This window comes from Haliotis rufescens, unplaced genomic scaffold, assembly GCF_023055435.1.
Source record: "Haliotis rufescens isolate VD_foot unplaced genomic scaffold, xgHalRufe1.0.p SCAF_1, whole genome shotgun sequence".
NCBI classification, from domain to species: Eukaryota; Metazoa; Mollusca; class Gastropoda; order Lepetellida; family Haliotidae; genus Haliotis; species Haliotis rufescens.
This window is the reverse complement of record NW_025963779.1, coordinates 34,348,680-34,363,129: the sequence shown is the minus strand read 5'-3', so window position 1 is coordinate 34,363,129 and position 14,450 is coordinate 34,348,680. Positions and strand designations below refer to the sequence as shown.

Here is a 14,450-nt window from a genome sequence, read left to right as displayed (position 1 = left end):
TAGGGCGCATGTTGATAAAGTCGCGACAAGTTTAAATTGTGGGATGTACGGGACCTTACGTGTCGAATGCACTTGTATACTATGAGACCATATTGACACTTGTAACGATTTGCTAATTTCGAGTTCACAAACTGCGGAGACATATTCGATGATTTGGTGTTTGTGCGTGTGTGCTTGTGTGTGTGTGTGTGTGTGTGTGTGTGTGAGAGAGAGAGAGAGAGAGAGAGAGAGAGAGAGAGAGAGAGAGAGATTATTATTACTTGCCCGTGAAGAGATCACCCGTTTAATAAACATACAGCTGTATTACACATTGTGTAATACCAAAACGCGTGCTTATGTACTCTCTGAACACGTTTCACGAACAAATATTGAAAACTCTCAACATCCCTTGGCTTATTCAACGACATTGCGTGTGGAGATGATAGATCATTGAGAGGAGCTTATGCACACTCGATTACCCCAGCAACCTTGTTGCTAGGCTGACGTCACATGGCATTGTTTCGCCGATGGATCTTGCAACAAAATTCCACAAATTACGTCATCCGGTATTGTGACGTGTTGTACACTTTGAGGTGCAAGGCCCGTTCCACAAGGCGATCGTATTGTAGCGCAACGACAGTCGTTAGTCTAAGTTAAAGTATGTGAGTTGCGATAAGCCCTACGATAATTTTGTGGAACGGACGCCTGAATTCTAAAGGTGGACCGTTGTATGGTATTAAATTCATACGTTTCAACTTTTGACGTGTTTGAAGTATTATTCTGTTAAACTCAATTGTACTATGCCGTGGATCGTGTAGGTTTCAGCCTGTTCATACTCAACAGTATAATTCTAAAAACGTTATAAATGGCAAGTAATAAATAAAATACTAAACTCGCTCCCGTGTAAAACCAATTTTATGAAACTCGTGAATAGTTGTGGTATCTAACTCGCTTTGGCTCGTTAGATACCACAACTATTCACTCGTTTCATAAAATTGGTATTACACGGGAGCTCGTTTAGTATTCTATATTTAGACCACAAAAGGACTCCGTAATATGGTCACTCAGTGTGCAGACAGTCAATTGTGACGTAACAAACGAAAGACGTCACATCAATCAAATGACGTCATTGTATTCGTAGGTAGAGGTCGACCAGCCATCTTTATGATTGTTTGTTTGTTTTCAGGACCGAGCTAGCAACATAAGATGTAATGATAAAGTCAAACTGCCAAGGCCCGAGCCCATCCCCGCATATTTGGCCAATTTCGTGTCATTGCCAATGTATATACTCTTTAGCCGTTTTAGCTATCCAGGTGCCACACTGTCTCCCTATAAACTAATCGCATAACGTATTACGTCAACTGGAACGGGCTGTCTGGACGTGAGTCGAACGCGATGGTACATGTACTACTGGAATCAAAACTCGTTGGCATCATAACTTGTTGTACAGAGAGTAGCACCTTCCCAACATGAGACGAGATCCTGTCTATTTATAAGAAAACGACAGCGCATTACAACAACGACACCAGTGCAACATTTGTGGAGTGTATTTGTGCCGTTGTTGTGAAATCATAGCATCACATTGCTATCATATATTTCAAGTATTTTTATGATAAATAAAGTTATTTTGTTTGTTTAGTAATATCATAACTCATAATATAAAATAAAGTGGTTATATTACGAAAACACCATTACGTCACTTGAAGCGACGATCTCTCTTACACTGAACGTGTACTGTACTTCCTCACTTCATTATTCTTCATACATAATTCATGCGACATGTGAACACATACGGGTATTCGCCACGTAAGGTGTGTGCGCTTATATTTGCTTATGTTTTCATGTATCTTTCGAGACTTATTCGCAGAATTATATCCTGCTAAATATATGTTCAACGAGGTGCACCAAAATAGGTCACCCATTTGGCGTTTTCAAGAAGTGTAGATATATGTGCATGGTACTGTAGCACGAGTGCTGCACGACTGGGCGACTGTCAATGCTGAGTGGAGAGGACAAGTCAAACATCAACTCAAAGAAAGACCTTTGAATGTCAATATATCTTGAAAGGAAATTTCGAGTAGCATTTAAATATATTTCTCTTATTAATTAACACATAAATAATGTTCAGTTTATTAATTTTTACAAAATAATCGCCTAAATATTATTTTAATAGATTTTTGAAATTCTGTCAAATCTGACTAGTTTAGTTTAAATGTGGTATATTTCTTGTAATCTACAACATGAATTATGGCGAATTTTAATTCTATGTCATGTTAGATAAATTGTAAAGATCATAATTAAATTTGTACATACCAGCAGAGACGATATATGGTCTCTGGTACCAGAGATTGGTCTCATCTCACATGTCTTGCAAATACTTAAGATTTAATGAGAAAAACAGATAAAGACGTCAAATACGTCTTAATACTGAGTAATTATTTAGAACTTGAACTGGAGCAAGATCTTTTGTAAAAATATCAAGACATGTGAATTTAGAATAATCCAACCACATATACTGAATTCAATTCTGATTTTTCAGGCATATCTTTTTGAACATACCAAGAAGGGGAATGAACCATCCAGAAACAATGCAGATACTGAGAGATGCTCGACACCCTATCACACAAAAAAACAGGCTGCTGAACTTGTTCCGGAAGAAATCGTTTTGCGACCTCCACCTTTGCAGCTCAGATGGAACACTATTCCGCACACACAAGCTTGTGCTGGCATTGTATTCTGACTACTTCAGACATTTTGCATCCCTCAAAAAGGGAGCTGTTGGTCCTCGCTCATCGACAGAAGTTGTCAACCTAGGTATTGTCACTTAAAAACAAAATGTTGTGTTAATGATTACATGAGTGTTAAGACCCATGAAGATCTGTGGTAGGTCTTCAGCAACCTATGCTTGCCGTAAAAGGCGACTATGCTTGTCGTAAGAGGCGACTAATGGGATCGGGTGGTCAGGCTCGCTGACTTGGTTGATGCATGTCATCGTATCCCAATGCGTGGATCAATGCTCATGATGTCAATCACTGGATTGTCTGGTCCAGACTCAGTTATTCACAGACCGCCGTCATATGGCTGGAATATTGCTAGAGTGCGGCGTTAAACAACAAACAAACAAACAATAAAAGATGGTACTTGTCGGTACCCTGCCTGGTGCTCAACATAAGAGGATAAAGAAAGGACTGGCCATCTTGTTGTCGGTATACTGTGTCTGAGTGGGGTATTCATGTTAAACTGCGGCATTGTATCTTGACTGACTAGCACTATAAAACTGACATAAGTTTAGACTAGTACAAGCACACACACACTCACACTCACACTCACACTCACACTCACACACTCACACTCCCCTCACTAGATTTTAACATGGCCGCCAAAGCAGCGATATTGAAAAAGTTGTGTTTTTCTCAGGACCTTGACACACCATTTCTGTGTGTGTGATGCTTTATTTCATACTTTGATTTTTGACACTTCTACAGCACTTGGACTTCACATACCCCCAGTTTTTCATGTCATGAATATCAGAAAACCAACAAATACAAAAGGTCTGATGTTATATCACCTAATGTCTCTCAATATATGTGTCTAATGCCTTTCAATATATGTTTCAGATGTTGAAGCATGTATCCTTGCTATTTTACTGGATTACATTTACAAGGGAGAATTTGCAATAGGCCCAGAGAATCAAGGGAAGATCTGGAGAGCTGCCAAGCTTCTTCAGCTTCAGGACATTGTTCAACTTATTGATGACAACAGAGAGCTCCTCGGGGTGAGCATCGAGACTCTTAATCAACCAGAACCTGTCGTGAAGCAGGAAGTGGTCTCCCCACAAAGTACAGCAAGACACAAGTCACGGTCAAGAGGCCGATCGTTAGGTAAATCTGGTCGTAAAGGATGTCCAGAAGCTGACCAGAAAGATTTGAAGCACATAAAAGGATACAGCATAACGTCACAAGATTATGATAAGGTGGATGAGTTACTGAAAGTATCTATGTCAGCTTTTGTTGGTCATAAGCAGGGAAATAAGGGTGAAGTTGAAGGATCTAAACATTGGTCCAGTCATGATCATGAAGCTCTGCAACATGAAACTGAGACATTGGAAACTAAATTCAAACCATCTGAAAGCGGAGTTGGGGAAAGTGAAGTCATGTCAACACAGTCCCACAGCTTACAACATTGTTCTGTTTCCAATTTATCTAAAACAGCAGACGACTCGGATGAAGAATTTTCTGGTTTTTCCATCAATTTTGGAAAAGAGGATGAAGACTTTGTTGATGATGATGCCAGTGATGACACATTCAGGCCATCTAAATCCAGAGGTAAAAAGAAATCCAAGTCTCATTCCCCTAAAAGAAAGACAATTGACAAACACACAAAAACAATGTCACACATTTTGAATATTCCCAAGATGAAAAGATCAGGTGTCCTCCCCTGTGGGATTGTAGCAAGATGGATTCACAAGAAATATTATCCATTTGTTTGTAGTTCCAACTTCATATCTTCACACCCAGCTGGAGTAGGCATTCAGCAAGGAGACCATGACTTCCTGAATGCTTCAACTTCAAGCCCTAAGCTGCACCTGTGTAATGTTTGTGGCAAGGAGTTCAGTTTAATTAGTATCTGTAGGAACCATGTGCTCAAAAAACATGTCAGGAATAAGTCCAGATACAAAATGGCAAATGCCATTAGGGCCAAGAACATGCTGACTGTGAATCAAGAAACCTCCTTATTGAGGATTCATATGAAGCAAAATATGAACAAAGATTATAAGAAATTGGAATTACCGCAAACGAGTTTACGACCAAGGAGTAGGGCGACGAAGGCGATGCCAAGTCCTTTTAGTGGCCAGAAGTGTGCCGATTGTGGAGCAGTTTTGTCATCCAGGTATTCCCTGAAGGTCCATCTGGAGAACGTTCATCAGCTGACATCAGAACAGGTACATGTCTTACTAAGACTATTCGCTACATGTGCTTGTTGTGCAAAGGCTATGCGACCATTACAGGTGCTTGTTGTATTAAGGCTGTCATAACGGTGTTATTAGGTGTACTAAGGCGATGTCACAACAGGTCCTTGTAGGGCTGGTATTGGTCCAGGTACCCACAGGACTAACTGGACCTGTGGTTAGTCTTGGGATATATTTTCAATGACAAAAATTCACTATAATTCCATGGTTACACTACAAGTCACTAATGTTTGAATTCCATCTGACTTTTATATGTTTGAGTAAAGATAAAGCTGCAGTCAACTTCAATGTATTATTAATCAGATCATTATATACCACTATCTAAACAGTTTTTGCCACAGTTCTGGTAAAACAATTCCCAATCAGACATTTTGTACCCACCTCTTAAGCCCGACAGTGTGTACTCTTTTACTAAGGCCATCTCAACAGAACAGGTGCTTGTACTATCAACAGCTATCTCACCACAACAGGTGTTTGTAATATTAAAAGATATCCCACCAGAACAGGTGCTTGTACTAAGGCTATCTCACCAGAACAGGTGCTTGTAGTAAGGCTATCTCACCAGAACAGGTGCTTGTACTGAGGCCATCTCACTAGAACAGGTTCTTGTACTATTAAAGGCAATCTCACCTGAACAGGTGCTAGTACTGAAGCTATCTCACTAGAACAGGTGCTTGTACTAAGGCTATCTCACCAGAACAGGTGCTTGTACTTAGGCTATCTCACTAGAACAGGTGCTTGTAGTAAGGCTATCTCACCAGAACAGGTGCTTGTACTGAGGCCATCTCACTAGAACAGGTTATTGTACTATTAAAGGCAATCTCACCAGAACAGGTGCTAGTACTGAAGCTATCTCACTAGAACAGGTGCTTGTACTAAGGCTATCTCACCAGAACAGGTGCTTGTACTTAGGCTATCTCACTAGAACAGGTGCTTGTACTATGATAGGCTATCTCACCAGAACAGGTTCTTGTACTAAGGCTATCTCACCAGAACAGGTTCCTGTACTAAGGCTCTCTCACCAGAACAGGATCTTGTACTTTTAAAGGCAATCTCACCAGAACAGGTGCTAGTACTAAGGCTATCACACCAGAACAGGTGCTTGTACTGAAGCTATCTCACTAGAGCAGGTGCTAGTACTAAGGCTATCACACCGAAAAGGTGCTTGTTCTAAGGCTATCACACCAGAACAGGTTTGCTTGGCCCAGATTTGCTTATTTACAGGTGGCAAGTATTTGCCTTCAGTTTATGAAAACGTAATTTCAATGTTCAGTAATCATAACCATTAGTTATGTATACTTTATGATATTCCCTTTCAGATAAGCATGCACAAGTCCTTCCTGATTTGCTGTGACGTGGAGGGCTGTGACTTCTCTCACAAGATGACGAAGACTGTGGAGCGCCACGTGAAGGCGGCCCACCCAGCTGTGGAACACAAGTGCCCTCACTGTAACTTCACCTTCTACCTGAAGTGTGTCATGGACAATCACATTGCTCGCAAACACCTGTTCCCTGAGAGAATGAGGTTTGTGTGCTCAGTCTGTGGCAAGAGATTTCCCAAGGGTTTTCATCAGAAGGTGCACGAGCAGTGGAAACATGGGGTCAACCATGACATCAAGGTAGGGTACTGAGGGTGATTAGGGACAGACTGTGTTCAAGGGGTGGGGATGGGAGTTTTGTTATATGCATAATTTCTTGGGGTCACTGCTTCTTCTTTGATCATGTATATATAAGATTATGTTTTTGCAGTATTTCCTAAAACAAAGTCTATTTAGGAATATACCAGGGAATTCAGGAGGGTTTCAAAAGTGATAATAATTAATTGCCAGAAAGTGTCTTCTGAGGCAATCTTAAACAATAGTTTGTCACTGTCATGTGTTTTTCAACAGACTGATACCTGTTTTCTGACATATTTTAGTAAATACTTCTTGTTGCAGAGGTACAAGTGTCCTGTTGAGGATTGTAGTTTTGAGACCTGTTCCAAGTCGAACCTTGACACTCACCGCAATGTCCACACAGACAAACGCTATGACTGTCAGTACTGCAGTATCAAGCTCAAGACAACTGCGTAAGGTTCAAGCCATTTGTCAGCCAACCATGTCCGTTGTCTATCAATCAGTCATTAACGTAGCATTTGAACATGACGTTTGAAGTAACTACATGTATGTGTATGACCTGAAGCTTTCAGACTTGTCTGATTTCTGAGAACCATATTACAAACATAAAGTGCATTTTCTAAATGTCCCACTTCCACAGCGCCGATGACTAATAATCACAATGTGTATAAGACGTCACAATTGGGTTCACGAGGAATGACGTGGTACATAAGTGCATTGTGAAGCTCGGTGTTGTGTTGCTCGTTGCATGCATGTAGATGTTATTCACAATGGAATATGACCGATCTAACACGGAATATTTTACAAATTGCAGTGCCATCTGGTCTTCTTTATTGTGAATGTTGTCCTTCAGCATTAGGTGTCCCTTGTGTACATTGATGTTCTTCAGTACACAGTTCTTTGTTTCGTATATTGGCTTTTCTTTGCTACCGATATGGTATATCCGGGTTGATCAGTGGTGTTTCTATCATATTTTGAGTCTACTTATTCATATGCAAATACATGTATTGACCTTTGTTCGTAACTTTTAATACTTTTTCGTAATTTTTATCTAATATTGCGTACTGTAGACCTTTATTGCAATTGATGTATTGATGACATTAGTTATGATTATATTAAGATGAAGTGGGAAGTTTTTATTCCATTTTGGGAATGACCTCTTTAATAGACTTTTTGAAGGGAGTACATAAATACATGACACTTTTTTATGGATAGAAACTTCTTTTTCTTCTTTGTACAACGTTTCAGAGCTGCTTCTTGCTTCACCTAGAAGCAAGAAGCAGCTCTGAAACATTGTACAAAGAATAAAAAGAAATTGTTATACATAAAAAAGTGTCATATATTCAATTTGTGAATGTTTACTGACATTTGCTGCAGACTTGGGGCTGAAATATCATTCTCAGAGCAGGTCCTGATATATCCCTGAGCATGTGACGTGTAATGCAAATACGTTTTCAGTGTTCCTTTGGTATTTCCAGAACCCTTCAACGCCACATCAACAAAGTGCACCTGGGTATCCGGCCCTACTTGTGTCAGATGTGTGGCCACTCATTTGGTGACTACCACAACCTTCAGTCCCACATCGTCAACAAGCATGTCACGGAGAAAGAGTTCAAGTGTACACACTGTCCCTATGGCACCAACGTCAAGGCCCAGTTTGCCAGTAAGTTGCCTGTTCATACTCTGTGCCATCATGTTTATGTCACAGTTAGTTTAATCATTTAGACACAAGTTTACTGGATGTGTGTGGTTGGGATTTATCATCATCACAAAAGTCCAGCTCCAGATAAGGTGCTTATATGTGTAAAATATGCAAAATATATCACCATGACCCAATTAATTTTGAGTTGCATACAAATATGCATGTCATATTTTAAAAACCCAAGGAAAACTGTGTAATTATCCAGTGTATCCTTTTCAAGTCGCATACCTATATGTCTTACACTTTAGGGGTGGCTGGGCACAAGTGGCTCAGTTATCTATAGCGCATCCCTTGGGTACGTCAGAAACCAATGATCGTGGGTTTGAATCCTGGTTCACCCTGATTAAGTTTTGTCAGCACCAAACTGTGCTCATGGGTTTCATGTATAGAGCTACAACTGTTGTAAATCTATGTTAAAGTATTGGAGTTACGATCGTCTTCGCATTACAACTGTTGTAAGTCTATGTTAAAGTATTGGAGTTACGATTGTCTTAGCGCTACAACTGTCGTAAGTCTATGATAAAGTATGGGAGTGATGATCGTCTTAGCTCAACAATCGCTTTGTGAATAACGGGGCCTGGTCAGTATAACAAAAATGTCAACTGTTACTAAGCCCAGTGTTGTCTTCCAGTTCACCTGTTCCGAATTCATGGTGTCCGGGCTGACTTTGACAAGAGGAAGGAGTTCGCCTGTCGTTATTGCGACTACAAGACGCTGATGAAGAGTAGGCTCAAGGCCCACGTCAATAAACATACCAATACCCGTAACTATGCATGCGACGAATGTGGGAAGACCTTTGTCAACTGTGACACCCTGCGTAGCCACAAAGAATGGCTGCACTCTGAAGCAAAGTACTCATGCAACCAGTGCCCATACATCACCAAGACTTCGAAGCGGCTTCAAGAGCATATATCAATCCAGCATATGTTTAAGGGGCTGAAGCCCTTCATGTGCCCCTACTGCCCATTCACGTGTGCGACAGGCGGCAATACACGCAAACATGTGAAGAAGAAGCATCCTACTCAGGAAGTGAGGTACGTGAAGAACCTGGAGGTTCTGGGATACATGAAAGACATGAGGAAGAGGGAAGCTGCAGCAGACCCCCTGAAAAACATGAGTTTGACGCAGTGAGCGAATGAGTTTGACGCAGTGAGTGAATGAGCTTGACGCAGTGAGTGAATGGGTTTGACACAGTGAGGGAATGGGTTTGACGCAGTGAGTGAATGGGTTAACACAGAGAGTGAATGGGTTTGACACAGGGAGTGAATGGGTTTGACACAAGGCATGAGTTTAACACAGGGAGTGAGTATGACACAGTGAGTTGGGTTTAATGCCACTATTGTCACCTGGCATATTGTTGGGTTACTGTTGCATACACAGGGGGTGGTGGGATGGGGGGATTCATCCCACCTTTTTGCAACAAAGTAAACATTTATTCACTTGCAACTGGAAGTTTCATGTGTGCCATGTGAAAAAAACTTTCAACACTACATCTAACTCCTTTGGTGATGTTTTCAACAAGAATAGCACAATTACCAAACTCAAATTGCATTTGGATCAGGAAATTCACCTCTATTACCAAAAAGCTGTATCCTCACTTGTGTTTGAGGAAAACTAGGAGTGGCATGAAGTTGTGATTGTGATGAAACTGACAACAAGACTAAGCGACAACTGTACATTGTGAATTTTGGCAATGTGACTTCTTGCCCACCTGTGCAACATGTCCCAGTGTAATGTGGGACATCTAACACTTCCAATTAGCACAGTTGTCAGAGTGGTTTATTGAAACATTGCTGTAATCGATGAGTTCTTAGGGGGCTGTAGTGATTTGTACCTCCAGTTGTGTTTATCTTTTTCTGGTTTCTCTTTAATCAGCTAGAGAATATGCCCATAAAAACTACCGGTGTTGTCATGAATATTTGACTTTAGCAGGTCATTTGAAAGCAGTTTAGGGTTATAACATTTGTAGTTCTAAGTTAATGTTTATTTACAGTGAATGAAGTAACTCCTATTCCATATGTGAAAGTAAGATCAATATTATATATCAAACTGATGTCATGAAATATCTATATCTGGCTTTTAATTTCCATGAAAAAGATAGCGAGGTCAGTTATATTTATGGGTTGTGGGTGTTGTTGTTTCTTAACCCAGAGCTATTTTCTTTGTTGTTTCTTTACTGTTTTATATTTACTGTTTAAGTATCGTGACCAGAGAATGAACTATATCTGGCTCAGTTTTCTGTGTATGGGACAGTAAGATTGATTTAACTGATGGGATGGAGAGTTGGGTGTTCAGAGCCCAGAGCTATTTTCTTTGTTTTGAGTTTACTGTTATATATTTACTGTTTAAGTATGGTGACCAGAGAATGAACTATATCTGGCTCAGTTTTCTGTGTATGGGACAGTAAGATTGATTTAACTGATGGGATGGAGAGTTGGGTGTTCAGAACCCAGAGCTATTTTCTTTGTTGTTTCTTTACTGTTTTATATTTACTGTTTAAGTATCGTGACCAGAGAATGAACTATATCTGGCTCAGTTTTCTGTGTATGGGACAGTAAGATTGATTTAACTGATGGGATGGAGAGTTGGGTGTTCAGAGCCCAGAGCTATTTTCTTTGTTTTGAGTTTACTGTTATATATTTACTGTTTAAGTATGGTGACCAGAGAATGAACTATATCTGGCTCAGTTTTCTGTGTATGGGACAGTAAGATTGATTTAACTGATGGGATGGAGAGTTGGGTGTTCAGAACCCAGAGCTATTTTCTTTGTTTTTAGTTTACTGTTTTATATTTACTGTTGAAGTGTCGTGACAAGAGAATACCACTACATAATTCATACTTTGTTTATTCAGAATGATGCTTATTGCTGTCTGTGATATGTGTTCATATCAACAAAATAAATGAGTATGATAAGTGTAAGATGGCTGGCTGGTGTGTGTAAGATTAACTGAAGAGAATGCCCGATTTACCAGATAAGTTGTATAATGAGCAATTCCTAAACTGATTCCACCATTCCAAATAATTTGGCATGTGTCTGTGTCAAGATAATTGCTTTCTGTGTACGGTGTTAGTATAGAAACTGTTTCATGGATGTATGTTCACTTCAGGCAGATCATCGCATAAGACAGGGAAAGTACCGGTATACACTGAAGAGGAACATTGAAGAGAAATAAAGTTTTGATATTTATGTTTATATGGGATTGATTGCATTTTCAACATGAGGACGTTATGATCAGATTTTCTTTGATGACAGAAACGCTGTATTTTGTGGCTGGTATTTGGTCACTGGTTTTCAGCAAGAGTCAGATGAAATTAGAAAAAAATGGGAAATTGTTAATTCAAGATTTAACAATTTCTCAGTTCAATTCATTATAATTGATGATAGCCTATTATGTTTTGTTGATCTGAATTTCACCGATAACAAAACCAAGAGATAAAAGTCTTAAATGCATGGATATTTGTGGTATAGAATGAGGTTATCTTTCCTGGCAAGCACAGGCCCTTTGTACTACTTGGATAGTAGCTATAACAAGGTACCGGTAAGTCTGATTCAATATTATTGAAAGATAATTTGTTTCTCATGAAATTAATTTTTACCTTGTTCACTTCTGCTGACCATGCATCATTCAGCTGTTTTACAGTAAGACTCAATTCCTACTCCTGCAAACATTGTAAGAGTTTTGATAAGTAGAAATGTATGAAAATGTGTCTGAAGGATGACTGTTTGTGTTCTCTCGTGACTAGCTGCTGAAACATGATGCTGTTAAGTGATGCTCTGGTCCAACCTTATTAGATCCATGATCCATCATTTTAGCCAGAGTCTTATTCACATTCCTATTTTCATGTACAGTATGCGTCACCCTGATCACTGATAATTTGAACCTATGTAAGAAAAGGTTTTCAGCGAAAGTCTGTATTTTTATCACTGATTTTGTCAAGTGTCTTCTCTCTGGCACACACTGGATGCTCATGTGCTGTAACTTATGCATTTAGGATAACATTCCGCAGGAACTGCTGCCCCCGCCTTCTGCAAACCTGGCATGAACAAGGTTTATATCCTCAGTGACCTGTTCCTCAGCGAATGATACAAGGATCAGGTGGTTACATTGTGTGTCCTGGCTAATGGTGTCAGGATTATGTGAATCATTGACCTGAATTTGCTCATGCTACCAAGAGATCATTGTAATCTGGTTATGATTAGATCCTTTCCTCTCGCTCAGTCCTTCTCTCCATCAAGATCTCACAAACCAATCCTGGTGTAGCTGCGTATCTAATTTCTGTGTCGAAAGATGATTGTAAATTGTATGTCTAAATGGAGACTGATAACGGCTGTGCTAAATAGGCCGTTGATGATATATACACACTGTCTATGAGAACCAAGAGGGTTTACTTATGAAGGAACATCTGTGTTCTGTATGGGTTCTCCTCTGTTCAGATTAACATTTACAAATCCTGGTGGTACAGAAATGAAGCTGAATCATTTTAGAAAAGCTGACATCTGATTGGCTCAAGAGCCCACACACCCATCATTTGGGGGTCATAATTTGCCCAGGGTTCACCAAACGTGACTTCCTATTGAAGACTTGTGAGATCATGACTGAGAGAGGAATGGAATCAGTAGAGGCTGATTATAAAGAGAATGGAGATCATTGCTCATGCTGTCAACCTACGGTTTGCCTGGTGCAGACTTTATGACTGTAGTATTTGCCACTGTGATGTAGCGGGAATATTGTTGACACACTCACTCTGAGGCTCAGGACATGAGCCTCATGCTTATGTAACCTATTAAGTGCTGCAAACCAACTGACAGTTTTATTCGGGCTAGGAGTGTCTGCATCAAGTTGTATCCTGTGACAGTAACTACCTATTTGTCAGTTAATACAGTCAGCCAGAGTTCAATATGGGTGGTGGGGTAGTCTGGCAGTTAATAGGAGTAAAACAATACAGCAAGGTCACGATAAGATACCTATCATGATACAATATGTCTTGCGATAAACATAGTTACGTTAAATCATGTGGAACTTCTTGACAATAAATATTTCAGAACAAGTTCAAAAGGAAGAAGAATGGACACATGTTTGTAGGGGCTATTTTTAGTAGGAATGCTAATTACAACACATCTTGTGATATTTGACTGACAAACTTGCTGAGGGATCATTAAACGAGTAGTAAGTAATATATTTTTGCAAGTGTATCGTATTGTTTTGATACAGGAAAAAAAACGTAGCATGGATTGTATCATCGCATGAAAACTTACGATGCACCGGTACAGTATCGTCTCACCCCAAGTCGTTAAAGCGTTCACTAATCACACCAAAGGCCCATGTTCAATGGGTACAATGTATGAAGCCTTTATCTGCTGTCCCCTACCATAATGTTGCTGGAATATTGCTAAAAGTGATGTAAAACCATACTCAATTAGAGTTCAGTCACACATGGATATGTATGTATTTCCTTTGTGTCTTGTTCCTTTGATATGTATGGTCCTTGTGAGGTGAACTGAAAGCTTGCTGTCAAAACACACATGTGAGATGAAGTGCTGTCAGGAAATTAATGTACGATTCATGCGTTTATTTTTCTGTCATTTCCTCAATATGTTCTGACAAGTGTTATTGTCTTGTTACATGTGCATGGAGCTTTTCATCAACATCTTGCATGTAAGCAAGTAATAAACAGAACAAATATACCCGTATTTCTGTTTTTTCTCTTAACAGGTAAATTTCCTTGGAATTTAGGGTGAGTTAGAAGTGCAGACTAAATATATACTGAACAATTAAAAATTATGGGATCATGAAGAAAAAATAAATAAATAAAAATAAATAAATAAATTAAGCATTGTCTATATCACATCTTCAAATACCAAGCTCAAGACACGTTTTTATACTACCGTAAAGAAGTAACGATGCTTCATATAAAGCGTAAATGTTACGGTACTGAAAATATACATTTAATATTTGGTCATTCGACTGATCGAGGTTTTATCATAGCCAACTCACTTACAAAACCCATACCCGGTAACAGGAGACAGATCCACAGGCTCTAAAAGTGGTGCAACAAGTCAATTAACAATGTGATTATCGTGTGTGTCCACTTTGATACATGCGAGGCTGTGGCAGCGCATTGAAGACACCAGGTGATTGTAAACAGCCTGGGGGATGTTCCAAATGTGAACCAAAGATTGGCC

General features: G+C 39.6%; 1 protein-coding gene across 1 annotated transcript; it reads left to right on the top strand.

Annotated features, from left to right (window-relative positions):
• Nucleotides 1-1,513: 1,513 nt before the first annotated feature.
• Nucleotides 1,514-13,952, top strand: LOC124139461 (zinc finger protein 354A-like). The gene is made up of 7 exons (XM_046506527.2): nucleotides 1,514-1,790; nucleotides 2,519-2,793; nucleotides 3,597-4,921; nucleotides 6,268-6,567; nucleotides 6,886-7,016; nucleotides 8,043-8,227; nucleotides 8,898-13,952. Exons 2-7 carry the CDS (start codon nucleotides 2,550-2,552, stop codon nucleotides 9,395-9,397), a joined length of 2,685 nt encoding a protein of 894 aa, XP_046362483.2. The 5' UTR covers nucleotides 1,514-1,790; nucleotides 2,519-2,549; the 3' UTR covers nucleotides 9,398-13,952.
• The last annotated feature ends 498 nt before the right edge of the window (nucleotides 13,953-14,450 follow it).